This window comes from Mycteria americana, chromosome 7 (assembly GCF_035582795.1).
Source record: "Mycteria americana isolate JAX WOST 10 ecotype Jacksonville Zoo and Gardens chromosome 7, USCA_MyAme_1.0, whole genome shotgun sequence".
Classification (NCBI taxonomy): Eukaryota; Metazoa; Chordata; class Aves; order Ciconiiformes; family Ciconiidae; genus Mycteria; species Mycteria americana.
In genome coordinates, this window is record NC_134371.1 from 36,734,484 (window position 1) to 36,752,551 (window position 18,068).

The following is an 18,068-nucleotide window of genomic DNA, read 5'->3' on the forward strand; positions in this document are numbered from 1 at the left end:
TTACTGGAGAACTTTTGCTTTCTGATCTGATATTAACAGGGACGCATTAAAGTATACTACATGTGGCCTTGCTGGCTTTAGTAAATAATTAGTATAGTTGACCACATTCAAATTTTTTATACCTAAAGATCCTACATTACATCATTATATAAAATGTATTACTATATTTGTTACAGTTTTGGTGATTCATAATTAATTCAGGAGAATAACAGCAGCTGACAAAAAATATATATCCTAATACCACTTCTGTATCAACTTCCCGACAGAAGGGGCAACAAGAAGGAGAATTTTTTGCCCATAATACTATTTTTTAACTTTCCCTCCCTAAGTTTTGCCTTAATTGAGTTTTTCTTAGGTTGATAGGGAGGAGCTGCTGACTATTCACTGTTACTTCCAGAGAGCCTGTTCTTCTCTAGCATCTGTGGAGGTCAGACCTTCATCAGTGTAGGATTTTATGCAACACTTAACTTTAAAAACTTCCCAGGTTTTTATAGAAGCTGTGCTTGAGCTGTGTGGAAGGAGATGGCTTCATTTTTTTCTTCCAATTTCCTAAACCGCTACTCCCAGTTTAGATGTGGGCTGTAGCATGCGATTCATTGGTTTGCCTTTATCTCCATGATCCCTCCACTTTCATCCACAGCTTGGACTTACTTTGGATCCCTCTCCATCCCCATTTTCTTAGTGAAACAGTGAGAACTGCACACCTTAAATTTTGGGGGAAATTTGCTGCTGAAATGGCCAGCTAACCCCTAATGGACAAGTGCTGTCAGTCCCAGAATGGCAATAATGAGGAACATGCTCAAAATATTCACAGTGCTCTAATGTTTAGCACTCTCCAGTTTTTAATCCTTTACGTTTGTATGCCCTGAAAATCAGACTGAAGTTTCTTCCAAACGCTTATTTAATTTTTTGTTGTTTTAGGAGGTCTTCTCATTTCCTCTATGAGGTTACCAGCTATTGTGTTTCACTTGGTATTTGTTGTTAAAAATGAAGAAGCCCAACCACTTGGTGCTGGAATAGAGGGAAGTCTGTGTGAGGAGAAGGAGAATACAACTAGCTAATTCTGGGAGATGCAGAGTTTCACTTCGTGATTTTATTTTCTTTCATCTGGTTTGATTTCACATCCTTATCATGATAATCACCCTCATGACACAGGAAGCTGGGGGACTTTCAAAACCATATCCTGTCATCTCCAATTTCACCATAAATAAAAAAAAAAAGAGACAAATAAAATACATTAAAGAAGTACAATAAAGAAATACGTTAGGTAAGAGAGAAATACAAAATGTACTTTTAAGCTCATGCAGGGCATTCTGTCACAGGTTGGCTACGTCAGGACAACTAGGATGGCTTCAGATTTTTTTTCTCCATCTCTGGCTTTTAGGGTTGCCATTAGCTGTGTCCACATTTACTTTTTCAACTCTTAAGTTTAGCTGGCAGGTGTTTTTCTTATAATTATTTCTAGCTTTCCTATGTTACATGTATATAGTACATGTAGGGCTTACCAACTCTTGGACTGTAATTCAAAATAATTACTGAAGCGTTGATACAAAGTTGAGAAGATGACATTAAATACTTAAGCTGAAGGATATATATCTCCATATACAGAGTAAAGCAGCTGTCATGAGTCCAAATAGGACTTTGGAAAGATTTTTTAGTCTTCATGTTGCAAACAGGTTGGCATTTCTTCTCTGGAGAGGTCAGCTGAAGAAAAGGATTTTCTTGTTGCCTTTTTCAGATGACGTGTGGAAGGACCAATTAAAGTAGAACTGAGGAGGAAATTGCTTTTTTTGATGTTAAAGAAAAATGTCCTTCTGCACTGGGATGAAGCAAGACCTTTCTGAAGGTTTGCCTGATAATTTGGGGGTGGGAAAAGGTACAAATGAAGAGGGAGTATTCAGCCTGTTGCCTGCCTGACTCAAGCCTTGGCTTCTCTCACTGCAGCTGCTGCACTTTCATTAGTTAACCACTTTATGGTTAATAAGATCAGATCTCCTGTGATCCACATGGCTGGTCTTTCACCAGACAGATATCTGAGGTCTAGTTGGACTTTTCAAAACTGGTGTGCAAACTTCCATAGAAATATTAATGCTGTCATAACATTCAAACCCATTTTGCTATGAATATCTTTGATGAGGCTTGTGGGGTGCTAAAAAACCCATGAAATGTTTTAGGACATAAATTTCTTTGTATAATTTAGAATATTTTCCTTAAAATAAGACTTTTTCCTCTTTCTGGGATCTTTTTGTTCTGCAACATCATTTCCTTCATTCAGCATGGCTTTTGCTTTTCCAGTAAGTGTACTTGCCTATACTGTAGTTAGGATTTTCAGTCTGTAGGAAGTATATTCATTCTGAAACACCAAGATGATTAATGTGCTGAAGTCCTAATTGCAATTACGTTCTTCCTCCACACCTTGGGCTGATTCTCCTTTTCTTATATATTACCAAGCATGGGGTGGTGCAGAAGAGCCACAGCTTTGTGCCCACCACCCAAGCCTATTATAGGAGCCATGAAGATACTCATTTGTGTGGGTGTAAGGTTGTATTTGGGCTCCAGCTTCAAAGTTCAGCAGCAGAAAAATTCTCACCTGCACCAGGAATATGGTAGCTGGTTTGGAAAGTGCTTGGAAATTGTCAGAGATAAATGATAGTGTGTGTTTCTATGGTGCACTCATGTTTTAGACTATGAAACAGGAAGCAGCTGGTCCCGGCAGAGGGAGGTTACCTTGTAATCTGTCTTGTGCTGCTTTGAACAGCTTTAATACAGGCATTGCATGCTGCAAAGCAAATAGTTAAAACCCACCGAATGTTGGTTTGATGGTCTCGGAGGGAACTTGTGCTGCAAAACTTGATTTGCTATAAATACAGCGTATTATTGCAGGGTTGTATCCTGTTTGGAAATGACCTCATCTAGCTTCTGTTAGTGGTTAGCAGCTTTATACCACATGATCTATGAATAATATGATAGTACATTGCTCTTAGGAAAACATCAGAGCTGTAAGGTTGATGCTTCTCAGACCCAGGGCATTATACTTTACTTCGTTCTCAATTTGGGTAATAATATGACAGGACTCCACTTTGTAAAAGTAAATGGTGTGTCCTTTTATTCAGAGGATCATTTCTAGAGGTTCTGTAGCTGTGTTACAAGCCCTGTGCAAGCTATCTTTTCCTGAGGTCCAGTTCCCAAGCTTTCCTCATCTCCCCAGGTTCAAGCAGATGGATTCACTTTCATTTTTTTTACCAGTGGTCCCCTTTGGGTTGGGGCCATTTGCTTATTTTTTGGAGACAGAAATTTCCAGAATCTTATTTTTTGGAGTTGATGACCATGGACTTTCTAACCAACTTTCTGTAGTATCTTAACAAGCAACAGCTCTTAAAATGCGCTGGGAACTCAGGTGGTCACTTTTTGCCTTCTGAGAGTGTGATGATCTGGTGGTCTTGCTCTCTCTCTGAGCCCTTCTCTGTGTTCTGTCCACTGTCCTCCATGTGATGATATTACTCATACACCTCACAGTAGAAAGTTGCTCATCATTAAACAGAAACTGTATGAGCAACAGACAATAATCACCGCAGTCCCTACCCACAGCAAATAAATCCCAGGCAGGTATTACTAGAAATGCTAGAAAAAATGCTATTGCAGGAAATCTGTGCTACAAAGATCACTCTTAGAAAGGGAAATCGTTCTTTGTCATGCTCATTTTTTTTTATTTGATGGGCATCCCCTAACTGTGGTGTTGGGAGGTTAGCAGAATGATTCCATAATTGCAGGAACGTCTCTTATTCTGTGATGTTCTCTAGCTGCCTTCACCCCAAATCCTTCGACGGCTGGCAGCATGCAATAGCTTTCTTTGAAGTACCAGTACAAGAGATGGAAATGTCCCATGTATTTAGATGGTTAAGACACCACACTTCTTGAAGATAGCAGCCTTTTCTTTCAGCAGCCTCCCTCTGTCTTGGGGTTGTGTATTTTCTTTTTTACCAGCTTTTGTTTTAAAAGAACTAAGTTTTGAAAGAGCACGGTTAATGGAAAGCAGAGGAAAAAACCCAATCTAAATATATTTGAAAGAAACAGATGCCAAGGTGAGAGGGGGATCACTTGGAAGGATAAGAAAATTGGGAAAAATGTTATTTGCATTTTTTAGCATGAAATCTATTCCATTGAGGGTAGCAGTGTCCAGTGGAAATAATAAGTGGTGGAAGCACCATCCTTTGAGACTGCTAAAACCAAAGATAAGACACTTAAAATTCCAAATATTTTTCAGCTTTATCTGCCTCCTACCATCTATTTGTAGCATCACAAGAAGGAAGGCCCTTCACTGATATCTGTACAGAGATTTTTCTTGTCCCAGGAAAATGCTATATAAGGTGATCAGCAAGAAAGAGCTACAAAATAGATGTTTTGACACTGCCTTCGCCTGAGACAGCTTTCCACCAAATAGATGAGGAAGCAAGGAAATATTATTGTGAGATCACATAAAATTAAATGCCGTTTCTACTAATTTTTCATATTCCAAAAATTACAGTAAGTGACAAACATTCTCCCCATCAGTGAAAGGCCACCTCCGCCTGGCTGAACACAGCGACTTAAGGAATAGGGGGCAATGGTGACAACTTCCTGCGGGGCACAGCAGGTGCATCTCCTCCGTGACTACCCCACCTTCCCAGGTGCCCTTGCGTAATAGGTATGAGGCTCTGCAAGTGGAACTGAACAATGACAAGGACAATGGTTCATCTAGGTGTTGGGTTGATGGTTGGACTAGATGATCCTAGAGGTCTTTTCCAACCTTAATGATTCTGTGATTCTATGATTTTGTGATCTAGCTTGGAGGTGTTGCCAAGGTTAAGTCGGCCTACGCCCTGCATCAAGACTGCTTCCATAAAGGAAAAAAGACTGGTCATTGTCATAGGAGACTCCCTTTTGAAGGGAACAGAAGGCCCAATATGCAGACTGGACCCAGTTCTTAGGGAAGTCTGCTGCCGCCTCGGGGCCCGAGTGAAGAGAAAACTTCCTACCCTGGTACGGCCCTCAAATTTTTATCCATTATTGATTTTTCAGGTAGGCAGCGATAAAGCTGCAACTAGAAGTCTAAGGGCAATCAAGAGAGACTTCAGGGCCTTGGGACAACTGGTTAAGGGATCAGGAGCACAAGTAGTGTTCTCCTCTATCCTTCCAGTTGCAGGGAATGATGAGGGAAGAAACAGGAAGAGCCAGCAGATCAATACCTTGCTCCAAGCCTGGTGTCACCAGCAGAATTTCGTGGTTTTTGATCACGGGTTGGTCTACACAACACCAGGCCTGCTGGCAACAGACAGGGTACACCTGTCTCAAAGGGGGAAAAGGATCTTTGCACAGGAGTTAGCAGGGCTCATTGAAAGAGCTTTAAACTAGATTTGAAGGGGGAAAGGGATAAAACCAGGCTTGCTAGAGATAAGCCTAAGGGCGGCACACCAATGTTTGAGGGACGGTGTGCTAGCAAGGTCTTTCAGTCTGCTGTCTCAGTGGATGTAGGGGATGGAGATCCATGCAGCAGCAAAGACACAAGGGTTATGGATGTGTTAGAAACCACAGAAGTGCCTGAGAATGGTCACGTAGGAATTAGGGGTTTCTCCCCCGCAAAAGGTGGCAGGATCGATAGCCCAACTGAAGTGCATCTACACCAACACACACAGCATGGGCAACAAACAGGAGGAGTTGGAAGCTATTGTGCACCAGGAAAATTATGATATAGTTGCCATCACGGAAACATGGTGGGATGACTCGCACAACTGGAGTGCTGCAATGGATGGCTATAAAGTCTTCAGAATGGATAGGCAAGGAAGGGGAGGTGGTGGGGTAGCCCTGTATGTTAGGGACTGTTTTGATTGTCTAGAGCTTAATGATGGTGATGATAGGGTTGAGTGTTTATGGGTAAGAATCAGGGCGAAGGCCAACAAGGCAGATATCACGGTGGGCGTCTGTTATAGACCACCCAATCAGGATGAAGAGGCAGATGAAATATTCTATAAGCAGCTGGGAGAAATCTCACAATTGCTAGCCCTTGTTCTCGTGGGGGACTTCAACTTATCAGATGTCTGCTGGAAATACAATACAGCAGAGAGGAAACAGTCTAGGAGGTTCCTGGAGTGTGTGGCAGATAACTTCCTGACACAGCTGGTAAATGAGCCAACTAGGAAAGGTGCCCCGCTGGACCTGTTGTTTGTGAACAGAGAAGGACTTGTGGGTGATGTGATGGTTGGAGGCTGTCTTGGACATAACGATCATGAAATGATAGAGTTTTCGATTCTTGGAGAAGTAAGAAGGGGGGTCAGCAGAACTGGTATCTTGGACTTCCAGAGGGCAGACTTTGACCTGTTTAGGAGACTGGTTGACAGAGTCCCCTGGGAGGCAGTCCTGAAGGGCAAAGGAGTCTAGGAAGGCTGGACATTCTTCAAGAAGGAAACCTTAAAGGCACAGGAGCAGGCTGTCCCCATGCGCCGAAAGACGAGCCGGCAGGGAAGAAGACCAGCCTGGCTCAACAGAGAGCTTCGTCTGGAACTCAGGAAAAAAAGGAGAGTTTATGACCTTTGGAGGAAGAGGCAGGCAACTCAGGAGGACTACAAAGATGTCGTGAGGTTATGCAAGGAGAAAATTAGAAGGGCCAAAGCCCAACTAGAACTTAATCTGGCTACTGCCATAAAAACCAATAAAAAATGCTTCTATAAATACATTAGCAAGAAAAGGAGGGCTAAGGAGAATCTCCATCCTTTATTGGACACAGAGGGAAACATAGACAAAGGATGAGGAAAAGGCTGAGGTACTTAATGCCTTCTTTGCCTCAGTCTTTAATAGTAAGACCAGTTGTTCTCTGGGTACCCAGCACCCTGAGCTGGAAGACAGGGATGGGGAGCAGAATGAAGCCCCCATCATCCAAGGGGAAATGGTTAGCAACCTGCAACACCACTTAGACACACACAAGTCGGTGGGGCCAGATGGGATCCACCCAAGGGTACTGAGGGAGCTGGTGGAAGTACTCACCAAACCCCTTTCCATCATTTACCAGCAGTCCTGGCTAACTGGGGAGGTCCCAGTTGACTGGAGGTTAGCAAATGTGACGCCCATCTAGAAGGGCCAGAAGGAGGATCTGGGGAAATACAGGCCTGTCAGCCTGACCTCAGTGCTGGGGAAGGTTATGGAGCAGATCATCTTGAGTGCCATCACACAGCAATTACAGGACAACCGGGTGATCGGGGCCAGTCAGCATGGGTTTATGAAAGGCAGGTCCTGCTTGACCAACCTGATCTCCTTCTATGACAAGGTGACCCGCTTAGTGGATGAGGGAAAGGCTGTGGATGTTGTCTGTCTAGACTTCAGTAAAGCCTTTGACACGGTTTCCCACAGCATTCTCCTGGAGAAACTGGCTGTTCATGGCTTGGACAGGTGTACTCTTCGCTGGGTAAAAACTGCCTGGATGGCTGGGCCCAAGGAGTTGTGCTGAATGGAGTTAAATCCAGTTGGTGGCTGGTCACAAGTGGTGTTTCCCAGGGCTCAGTATTGGGGCCAATTCTGTTTAATATCTTTATCAATAATCTGGATGAGGGGATCGAGTGCATCCTCAGTAAGTTTGCAGATGACGCTAAGTTGTGTGGGAGTGTTGATCTGCTTGAGGGTAGGAAGGCTTTACAGAGGGACCTGGACAGGCTGGATCAATGGGCTGAGGCCAATTGTATGAGGTTTAACAAGGCCAAGTGCAAGGTCCTGCACTTGGATCACAACAACCCCATGCAATGGTACAGGCTTGGGGAAGAGTGGCTGGGAAGCTACCCAGTGGAAAAGGACCTAGGGGTGTTGTTTGATAGCTGGCTGAATATGAGGTGGGTGTTGGTCTCTTCTCCCAAGTAACAAGCCATAGGACAAGAGGAAATGGCCTCAAGTTGTGCCAGGGGAGGTTTAGATTGCATATTAGGAAAAATTTCTTCACCGAAAGTGTTGTCAAGCACTGGAACAGGCTGCCAGGGAAATGATGGAGTCACCATCCCTGGAGGTTTTTAAAAGAAGTGTAGATGTGGTGCTTAGGGACATGGTTTAGTGGTGGACTTGGCAGCGCTAGGTTAATGGTTGGGCTTGATGAGCTTAAAAGTCTTCCAAACCAAATGATTCTATTATTCTATGACTCCTTGGTCATCTTCATTTCCTTCCAGTGACTGTCCTCCTGCCTTCCCCACTCCTTAACCAAAGTCAGCCTGTGCTTTTTAAGATTTGAGGAGGTATTCATGGGCCCTGCTGTCTTGTAGGAGGGAACTAAAGAGTATATCAGGTTGTTAGCAACTTGTGTTGGGAAGAGACATTTGAGCAAAGCTGCAGTTATTGAGGATGGTAGGCAAGAGCCAGGCAAGGCTACCTTCCTGCCTATGGGCCTTTATGTGATCCTCTCTTATAAATACGGCCATCTTTGGATGCCAGATTGCTTTAATATCAATTATAGTTACCTGCAGGAAGAATTCAGGGACCGTATGGAAAATAATATTCACTGAATGAAGAATCTTTAACCAAACTGTAGGCAGCCCTCCAGCTCAGGAATGTATATGTAGATGTGAGCACTGCAGGAAACAGATAAAGCCAGGGTGGATTACTTCCAAGTTTTGGTAATCAGATGATGGGCATTATGTCAGAATCAGCATTTCTTTAATTAAAACCCATGCCCTGTGAGCTCAGACTTCTGGATTCTGTTTTAACGCTTGTTCATTCTATGTCTTTGGGCCTCAGCCTTTTGTGAAATGTCAGCCAAAAAGCTTAGATTACTCTCAGTGGTTTAGCTCACTTTGGTAAAGCGCTTTGTCCACAGTCACTATAACCCTTCACTATTATCAACAATAAAAGTAATAAATTTATTGTAAGAAAAGCCCATATGGGAGAAGGACATTTACTGGCTTGCAATAGGGGCACTCAGTTTGTTTTGAAGAATTACATACTCAGTTTTTACACAACATAAAACATCTTGACTGCAGTTCCTTGGCTTTCCGAACAGTTTAACACGGTAATGCTGCTGCTGCATCCAAAAATCAGCGAGTCACAGTTTGCAGAATTAGCCAAGATGCAGAAGGGAGCTGAGAACCACTGGTGTCTCAGTAGAGCAAAACACCCCATCAGTTCTGGGAGGTGGAAAATTCTCGCTGTCTGGTTATTGCATCTGACTGAAGTCCTGCCAGGAGCTGGAGAAACATTTCCCTGCTCTTCCCAAAGATGGACTTTTCCACGCGGTTGCACGAGTGGTACAGAAATGAGCTATGCTGCTACTTATATGAAGCCTTTACTTATCATAGAATCATAGAATGGTTTGTGTTGGAAGCAACCTTAAAAGATCATCTAGTTCCAGTCCCCCTGCCATGGGCAGGGACACCTTCCACTAGACCAGGTTGCTCAAAGCCCCATCCAACCTGGCCTTGAACACTTCGAGGCTTCTCTGGGGAACCTGTTCCAGTGCCTCACCACCCACATAGTGAAGAATGTCTTCCTTATATCTAATCTGAATCTACCCTCTTTCCATTTAAAGCCATTACCCCTTGTCCTGTCACTCCATGCCCTTGTAAAAAGTCCCTCTCCAGCTTTCTTGTAGGCCTCCTTCAGGTACTGGAAGGCTGCTATAAGGTCTCCCTGGAGCCTTCTCTTCTCCAGGCTGAACAACCCCAACTTTCTCAGCCCATCTTCATAGGAGAGGTGCTCCAACCCTCTGATCATCTTCGTGGCCCTCCTCTGGACCTGCTCCAACAGGTCCATGTCCTTCTTATGTTGGGGGCCCCAAGAGCTGAGCGCAGTACTCCAGGTGGGGTCTCGCGAGAGCAGAGTAGAGGGGGAGAATCACCTCCCTCAACCTGCTGGTCATGCTTCTTGTGATGCAGCCCAGGATACGGTTGGCTTTCTGGCCTGCAGGCCCACGTTGCTGGGTCATGTTGAGCTTCTCATCAACCAACACTCCCAAGTCCTTCTCCTCAGGGCTGCTATCAATCCATTCTCCCCTGAGCCTGTATTTGTGCTTGGGGTTGCCCCGACCCATGTGCAGGACTTTGCACTTTGCATTTGGCCTTATTGAACTTGTTGCCTTCATATTTTTTAAGTGGATAAACAATACACCATCTGTCTTCAGACACCAGTGGCATTCCTGTTGTTTGATGACCATTTTAGCCTCCTCTTTCATGCTGCAATAATGAGTTTGAATAGCTTCATTAATGACAATTATTGTTCAGAGGGGAACACAGTTTAAACTGGATATTGAAATACTCACTTTTCAGCAGCTAGCGTGGCAGGTTAGAATATGTAATGTTAAAGAGGCATCTTCCTTTGATTGTAATTAAGAAAAATCAGCATCTAAGCGATTAAACATCAGCTGGTTTTGAGCTTTCCGCTGCAAAGCACAGCAAGAGACTCAACGCAGCAGTCTGCAGTACAAACAGATACAAAATTTGAACTGGAATGTTCAAATACAGATTTCATATTATCTAGACTTGCTGAAAATCCACAATTTTAGCTAGAGGCAGTGAGGTCTGCGGCACTTATCCTCTCTGGTAACGAGGCCTGTTTACAGAAGTTTTTGCACAGAGGTCTTCAGTGTATTGACTGATGTAAGACCGGTCGATCTATGGCTACGGATGAGACTGAATTCACCAGGGCAATTAATTTCCACTGCTGTCTTTAGACGCACACGAGAAGTGTTAGTGAGCCAGAAAAATTGTTCAGATAGCCTTTCCCGAGGGGCTTTTAAACAATGTGCCAGCGACACGTCCGTCTTCAAACAAAGGTGCAGCTGTCCTGCAGTGGATGGGAGAGCACGTAGAAACTTGGGACTGAAGAGTTCCTCGTTACTCTTCTGTACAACCGGACATTCATCTGCCAAGTGACAGAGAAGGAGCTGCAGCTCATAGCCTGGAGCACCTCATTAGGAGACTGCAAGTCCCACAGCAGCTGAAACATCGGATACAGCTGAAATTAGGAAGGGGACCCTCTAAGTTAACACTTCTGCACCGGGTGCAAGTGCACTCTTACTGGGTGTCAAGTAGCCTGATCGTCTGTGTATCATTTTAATGAGTTAAGGTTTGAGATTTTTTTTTTTTTAAGAGGGATTTAAACTATTTATATGCTGCAAGGAAGCTCTTTCCTACAGACACCTCTCTGCAGTACTGAACAAACTCAGCTGTGCCTCTGAGACACATGCAAATTTGGGGAGATTTATAAAGTCATGGTGTTCCCAGATGTCCTTCCGTCTTTTAAAAAGGAGCTTTATAGCAGTTATTCTGTTATGTTTATAAAAGGAATCTATGGTTAGCAATATCTTACCTGTTTTTATAATTAGGCTCCACACTTGGATATGTAAAGATAGAGTCTCTAGCTGAGTTTTCTTATTTTAAAATTAAACAGAACAAACAATTTTGTTTTGCTCTCCACAAATAAGCTGATTTTGTATTCATTAGCAGCTGGAGAAGCTGCTTGGGTAATTTTCCAAGTGCAGACCAGCCTGGATTAAGCACGTAGTGTCAGTCTGGGTACCTGTAAAGCCTCACCAGCCTTTTGCTGGAGGACATTCAGTAAACTTTATGTCTTCATATGGGAGTTGGATAAGGATGACCTAAAACCAGCACTGCACCAAGCTCCCCTAACATGCTCCACTTTCTACAAACAGTGGGGACAGATGCATCACTCATGATAGGTGCCAGCCAGATTTGTTGAAGGGGAAGCCCCTGCAAGGGCATTCAGGAGAGTGAAGCACACGTTGTCCTTTCTGCTGATGAATAATCGTTCCTGATACCATTGGGGTTTACCACCTGCCCTGTTTGCAGCTGCAGCGTCTGCTTCCATCTCCCACGCACCATCCTCTCTCTTGCACGCAAGCGGGGCTACCCCAACAGCTTATTCATTGTTTTTCTTGCTTTGCTATGGCATAACGGAGCTGGCTGCCAAGCCTGCCACAGTCCTCTAGCTTTTTCATAAACTGCTAGATCTGATTTACAGAAGCCCTGGCTCTTCCCTGCTGAAATCTTGGAGGATGTGCACCACAGCTCCTTTCAGCTTGGGTACAATTCCCTTTTCTTGAGCCGTATCCCATGAATGTGCCTCTGTCTTGTGTGCCTCACCAACAGCTTCTGCACAAGCCAATGCTGGATGGATCTAGTTGTTCAGTGCCTTATCACTGATGCAATCTTTTCCTCCTATGGAAAGTGAGAATGAAACTGCCTAAATTAAGTAATTGTAGTAGCCTTTAAGGATAAAGCTTCCTTTCTACTTTGAGCTGTTTTTGTAGTATGACTGCCATAATTGTGTTTTTCTCCTGTGTTTACTGGCATAGGAAAGAATGCGTGATTGGGATTTTATGGTACTTACAGCTTGATATTTTTCCCATGAACTATTCAAATGAATCGCTCTTGGATTTTTAGCCCCTTCTTCCCACTTCTCTACGGGGTTGGGGACAAGTCAGAACAGAGAGGAGAATAATCCCTTGAGCATGGAGTTTAAAACTTGATGATCTTAGAGGGCAGACTCTTGTCAGCACTGGCGCATCATCATCCCAGCAGGTCCAAGACCCAGCCCTTTGGATGGTCTGTTGTCCCTTTTGGTTAGGAGGGAGCACAGCTGTGAAGAAGGAAAACATGTGAGTCACGATTGGAGGGCTGCAGGAGCTGCAGTTCTCCCTCCCTCCATCCAAGCCCGGCCCTCGTCAAAATATTCAGTTTAATTTTGGGAGGACAAAAGCTTTTGGATGCAACGCTCCACCAGTTTCTCAGGTGGAATACTCCATTCTTTCATTAAAGCTGCCATCAGAGGATGTTCTCTTGGCAGTGAACTTACAACTCTAACTTACTAACTTACTTACTCTTACACTAACTTACAACTCTTTCACTGATATTTTAGCATCCTGGTTTGTGACTTGCTATTAAAACTGCTATAAATCATGGAGGTAGCAGTGAAGGTATGGTTGGGATTTTACCTGGCTGTTTTTCTCTTGTTTCATCATCGTGTGAACTTGAAGAAATTGTGTGATCTCTCTGGACCTCCAAATATCTGCAAAACAGGGACGGCATCCGTAGAGTGGCACTGAGAGAGTGTTTACTGCACCTCAGTGTGTATAACATACCTTCCGAAAGTAATTATTAGGCCCAGGAGAAACTCCGAAAGGGCAAATTCTGACATTTGGGCTCTTAGCAGATCTGAAACCTCATTGCCCTCCACGTAGATAAAATCTATACGGTGCTGTTTTCAAGCAGTAGCCAGGGTGAAGTATTGATGATACTAATAGTAGGTTTCTGTAGCTTTTGTATTTGTGTAATGTGCATGGAGGAGATATTTCAGGCGTTACTGTAGTGTTAATCCTTCGTGTTTCCCATAATTTGTATAATCCCTGTGTTGACCTTGGCATGTATGCAAGCCTCCTGTAAAGCCTCTCTCTTTAGAAGTTTCATGAACAAGTCAAAAGAAGTGTCTTGCATGGCAGGCAAGGCTTGAGAACTTACTCTCTGACTCTTCACTTAACAATTGTTTATACATATAAGTATCTTTAAAGCAGCATACTTACCTTTGAGAGAATTAACATTCTTCGTCCCTCCTTTCTTCCTAATGTGTGCACAACAGGACTTCATCTTATCAAGGCTGCAAGTAGATAACCTTGAAGAGGGGACAATAAACCATTGTGGCTTTGTTTTTCCCTTAAGATAATAACCCTCACAATAATCCTGAAGCTGTGTTTCATAGCAAAGACACAGCACTTGAATTCCTGAAGTATTTCAGTGGTGGTTTTTCTTACTCAGGTTTGTCAAGAAGTCTGATTGCTCTAGGGAGCTTTTCCACATTTTGAGGCAGGGAGCCTGTTTCTCCCCAAATCATGACAAACTAGTTCTGCTGTATAACTGCTGTTGCAGTCTTAACTGGCTGTGTTTTCGTGCACTCTCCTGTGAAGGAGAGTGTTGGCTGCAACTCTTTTGAAAGCCTTTGGAAAGAACAAATTGCCTGAGATGTAATTTCTGTTGCACGACTGGTTATCCGGAGTTTGTAAGAGCAAACTAGCTCAGCCACTTCTCAGGTTTTTCTGTGCTGTGGTCTCATTTGTACAACAGAGTGTCCCCAGGCCACCACATTGTTCTTGGGAAGGGCTACCATCTAGCAGCAGTAGCCATGGACGATAACCAGATACTCCAGAGCTGTGGTTAAACATTCCTGAAATATTTAGGGAAAGCAGCATGATTTTGTCAGAAGTTTTTGTGCTTAATTGGTATGAACACAGTGCTTACTTTATCCACGTCTGTTTTATTGTATGCTCCTGAAAAATCATCTTGATCATCAATTCCTTAATAAAACAAAGGAAAGAAAAGTTTATTGGGGAGTGTTAACTCAGGGTTTAGCAATTTATCAAGGGCATACAACATGCCGCAATCAGCTGACTATCATTATCTTAAATTCTTAATTCTATTCTTGAAGAAGCAGAAGCTCCCAACTCTTGGCCCTGGTACGTGCTGTCAGAGTTTTCCCATGTACCATCTTACATTGCTCATAGGTATAAAGGCAAGGGGTGAGCTTTCATATGTTAATGACTGCCTTGTCAAAGCCTACCACAGACAAGGCTTGCTGCTGTAAAACTTTTACCTTATCATGTGCTCCACATTAACATTTGCTGGTGTTGGTTTAACTTATCAAATTAGATGGGATGGCTTGTGATAGTTCATATGTGCAATGTGATAGTTCAACATTACACTTCTAAATCTTAATGAAAGCCCAAGGTCTTCAGACATTCAGGTTTAGTAAATGATTTAAAAATATTACTGCTAGATGCATGTGGAACAGGAAGATGGATCAAAAAAGGATGGTTATTTTTTAAAGGTTATTTATGGGTAAATCCTTTGTGTTACTTTTTGTTTTCTTCAGATTTTCTCAAGCAGACCACGTATGAAGTCCAGGCATTCTTAGAAGCCATTCAGTTCTTCCGGCAAGAGAAAGGCCACTATGGGATGTGGGAAATGATAACTGGCAATGAAAAAGAGGTAAAAGAATATCTTCCTGATTTTTTTTTTTTGGCTTGGGATATGGCAGCTCTGAGGATAGTGAAGGTTGTAAAGCATCTTGGGAAAAAATGGCATTAAAAAAAAAACCTAGTAGGTAGAAATACCCAAGATTTCAAGATACTGCTTACTGATATGTAAGTGATAATTCTTTTTTAATAAACCTGATTTTGAGTTTTTTTGCTAGAAAATTAAAGGAAGTGTGCTGTGAACTAAAGTTGTTGTGTTGTGCTGGAATGTAGGGATGGCCACATTTCCACAAAAAGCTTATACATCTACTTTAATTTTATGCCACGGGGGCAATTGGTGAATAAACACTGTGTCTAAAACGAGGCACTTGCTAACGTCTTGCTACCACATTTGCTGCTGTTTATAGTTTTGGTAAATCGGTGAGACCAAAAGCAATACACAACAAACTCAGAACCCATGGTTTGTATGCAGCAGATACTCGTGGTCAGCTATGTTGGGCTGTGCTGTTTTTCTGTCTTTCATGACAGCTCTTTTGCAGGTAAGAGATTTTTTTTCTTCTGTTGCTATTACCTTTGTTACTAAATGCAACAGTTTCCTGTTGCTTGTCCTCTAATGCCTCCAGATGCCATCATAAGAGATCAGGCTTTACGAAGAACAGAAGAGCAGCTAAACATAAATTTTGACAAATCTCTTCACTTTGCTTTTCCCCGTTCTTTGGAAATGAAGCTTTTAGTCCTGAGCGGATAAACTAGTAGACCTACTTATTGTGCCAGACTTCTGAAACAGTCTTGCATAGTAACAGTCACATTTAAATGCCAAAAATTTGTGTACTTCAGTTCTTCAGAAATGAGATGCTAAGCTCAGGGTCTGGGTCCGTATTTGGGCACCTGAGTGAGCAGCTTTGGAGCACTGATGGTAGCTGAAGTAACTCCACCGATCCTCTGGCATCACTCCAGTTGTCTTTTAGTGCAATTGAGACATTATTTGGGCCCTGATTTATAATTTTTTTCCAAAGGGCTGAGCACTCAGCAGCAAATATTTACTTTAGTACCAGCTGCTGGGTGTTTTCCTTGATGAAGTCTATCTGGCTTCCCTTTGGGAAAATTGAAAAAAGCCTGATGGAGAGTTCATGATCCAGGGTTTTGTTTTAAGAAACCAGATTATTCTTTTAGGAGAAGTCTACCTTTGAAATGCTGAAAAATGTGGAAACTGGAGAAGAATCTATAAACAGTCTTTCCCAGTGCCATCATGTCAGGGGTTGAAGTTTCCTGCTAACATCTGATAATAAATTCCTTAGTATAAGGAGTTCCATCCTTCCAGTGGAGGGAGTGAGGGTTTTTCTCTTCTCCCCTCCTCCCTCAAGTTATGGAGCTATTATAGTGCTAGTTTCATTTTATGTTTTATTTTTCCTATTGCTTGCCAACTACTTACTCATAACCCGTATACCTCAAGAGAACTGTAATCAGAAGACATCCAGGCTAGTTATGCTATTATCTTCTTAGTAATAATTCATTCTGTAAGTATAGTGTGTTCTCATGCCTGCTTTGACCAAATATAATAATTATTTTAGGCAAATATCCAGGCTAAGTGAATGGTTTGGAACAAGCAAGCTACAATTTGTTGCAGTAAAAATCTCTGCAGAATGCCAATAAATATATTCCCTGACATTCATTTATAATGACAGAGTCTCCACAGCATTAGCTCATGCAGTTCTGCCTAGGTACTGCAACATGGATGTAATATCAGCAAGTACCCAGTCACTTGGCTGAAGACCTACTAAATTTTTTTTATGTCGTAAAAGTTCCTTTTCCTGGTTTCGTTTTTGTTCTTTTTAATTTTTAAGGTTTCGTACTAACAAAGGATAAATTCAATTGTACGTAGTACTTCTGTAGTTTAAGTGCTGAAATACAGGGTTAAAACCAGGAAATTTTTGACAACATTTGTAATAAGCAACAGTACAGCCACATAGTGAGAGCACTACAACACACTAATGTTATACTAGCATAACTCCATTGATCAGTACAACATGAATGTAGAATAACATATTGGTAAATCAAGAATACCTGAATAAGCGATTAAAAAACCCCAAACCCCTACAGTGCACTTTTCAGTACAGAAATATAAAGCCAACCCAGCATTCCTAAAAATGTTTCCAGAGAACTCAGATTCTTCAGAATATGTTTGATCTGTTGTCACATTTATTATTCAGTCTGTGGTGCTCCGATTTGGGTTATTTGTGAGATTTTTTGTAAGTGAGTCATTACTTTAGGACCTGAATTAGTCCATTGGTTTTGACAGGTATTTGCATCAGCATAGCTGAATTTGAGTGGTGCTGTGGCATAATCTATAAGAACTTAAGTTGTATGAAACAACAGTAATAGAGTATTGCATAGGGTATTGCGTGTTATATTTCTGTAGGGGCTGTCTTATGCCCAGGAGGTACTCTGTTTTACACTACATGGCATGCAGTCAGAGTACTTTCTTACTTACTTTTGCTGTCTAAATTCCTGCCATTTCCCTATCATGCTGTTGGTGCATCATGGGACTCTTGACAGCAGTAAAGGAGGAGCAGGTCTCTGCAAAAGGAGTGTTTCTTGTGTTCGTAGAGCCCTTTGTCAAGTGTAACAGCTGGAGGAAGCAGTGTTGCTTTGACCTTAGTATTAACTGTATGTCTAAAACTGACTCGAGCAGCCGTAATATGTGAGGTTGAATGTCATGAAACACTGGCACTCCAAGCATGATGAAAATACAAAGTTGAGCAGTGTTTTTGCACTCTGTATTGGCTCAGCCAGCAGCTGGGTGCCTCAAGGCAGTGATCCTTGAATGAAGACTGTGCTGGGCTGTTGTTGAAGCAAGGAAAAAAACTGTGTTCAAATACGCACCACTTGGGAAAAACTCTGTTCAAGCCCCACTGGAGAGGAAGGAGGACTACATACTTGTCTGTGAGACGTTACTGAAACTGCTGAGCAAGCTATTAATGCTTCACCCAGATTAAATGAGAAATGTACAGAACCTTAAGATGCATTTTGTCTGCTTTTTTATAGGGTTACTATGTCTCTCTGTGATTTGCAGGATATCCAC

At 42.5% G+C, this 18,068-nt stretch overlaps 1 protein-coding gene across 1 annotated transcript in view; it reads left to right on the top strand.

Annotated features, from left to right (window-relative positions):
* The window catches only part of NIBAN1 (niban apoptosis regulator 1), a 74,142-nt gene that overhangs the window by 40,133 nt on the left and 15,941 nt on the right, over positions 1-18,068 (top strand). Inside the window, exon 6 of the mRNA XM_075507835.1 lies at positions 14,884-14,999. Within this exon, the coding sequence (XP_075363950.1) occupies positions 14,884-14,999 (116 nt within the window). The remainder of the gene's footprint in view (positions 1-14,883; positions 15,000-18,068) is intronic.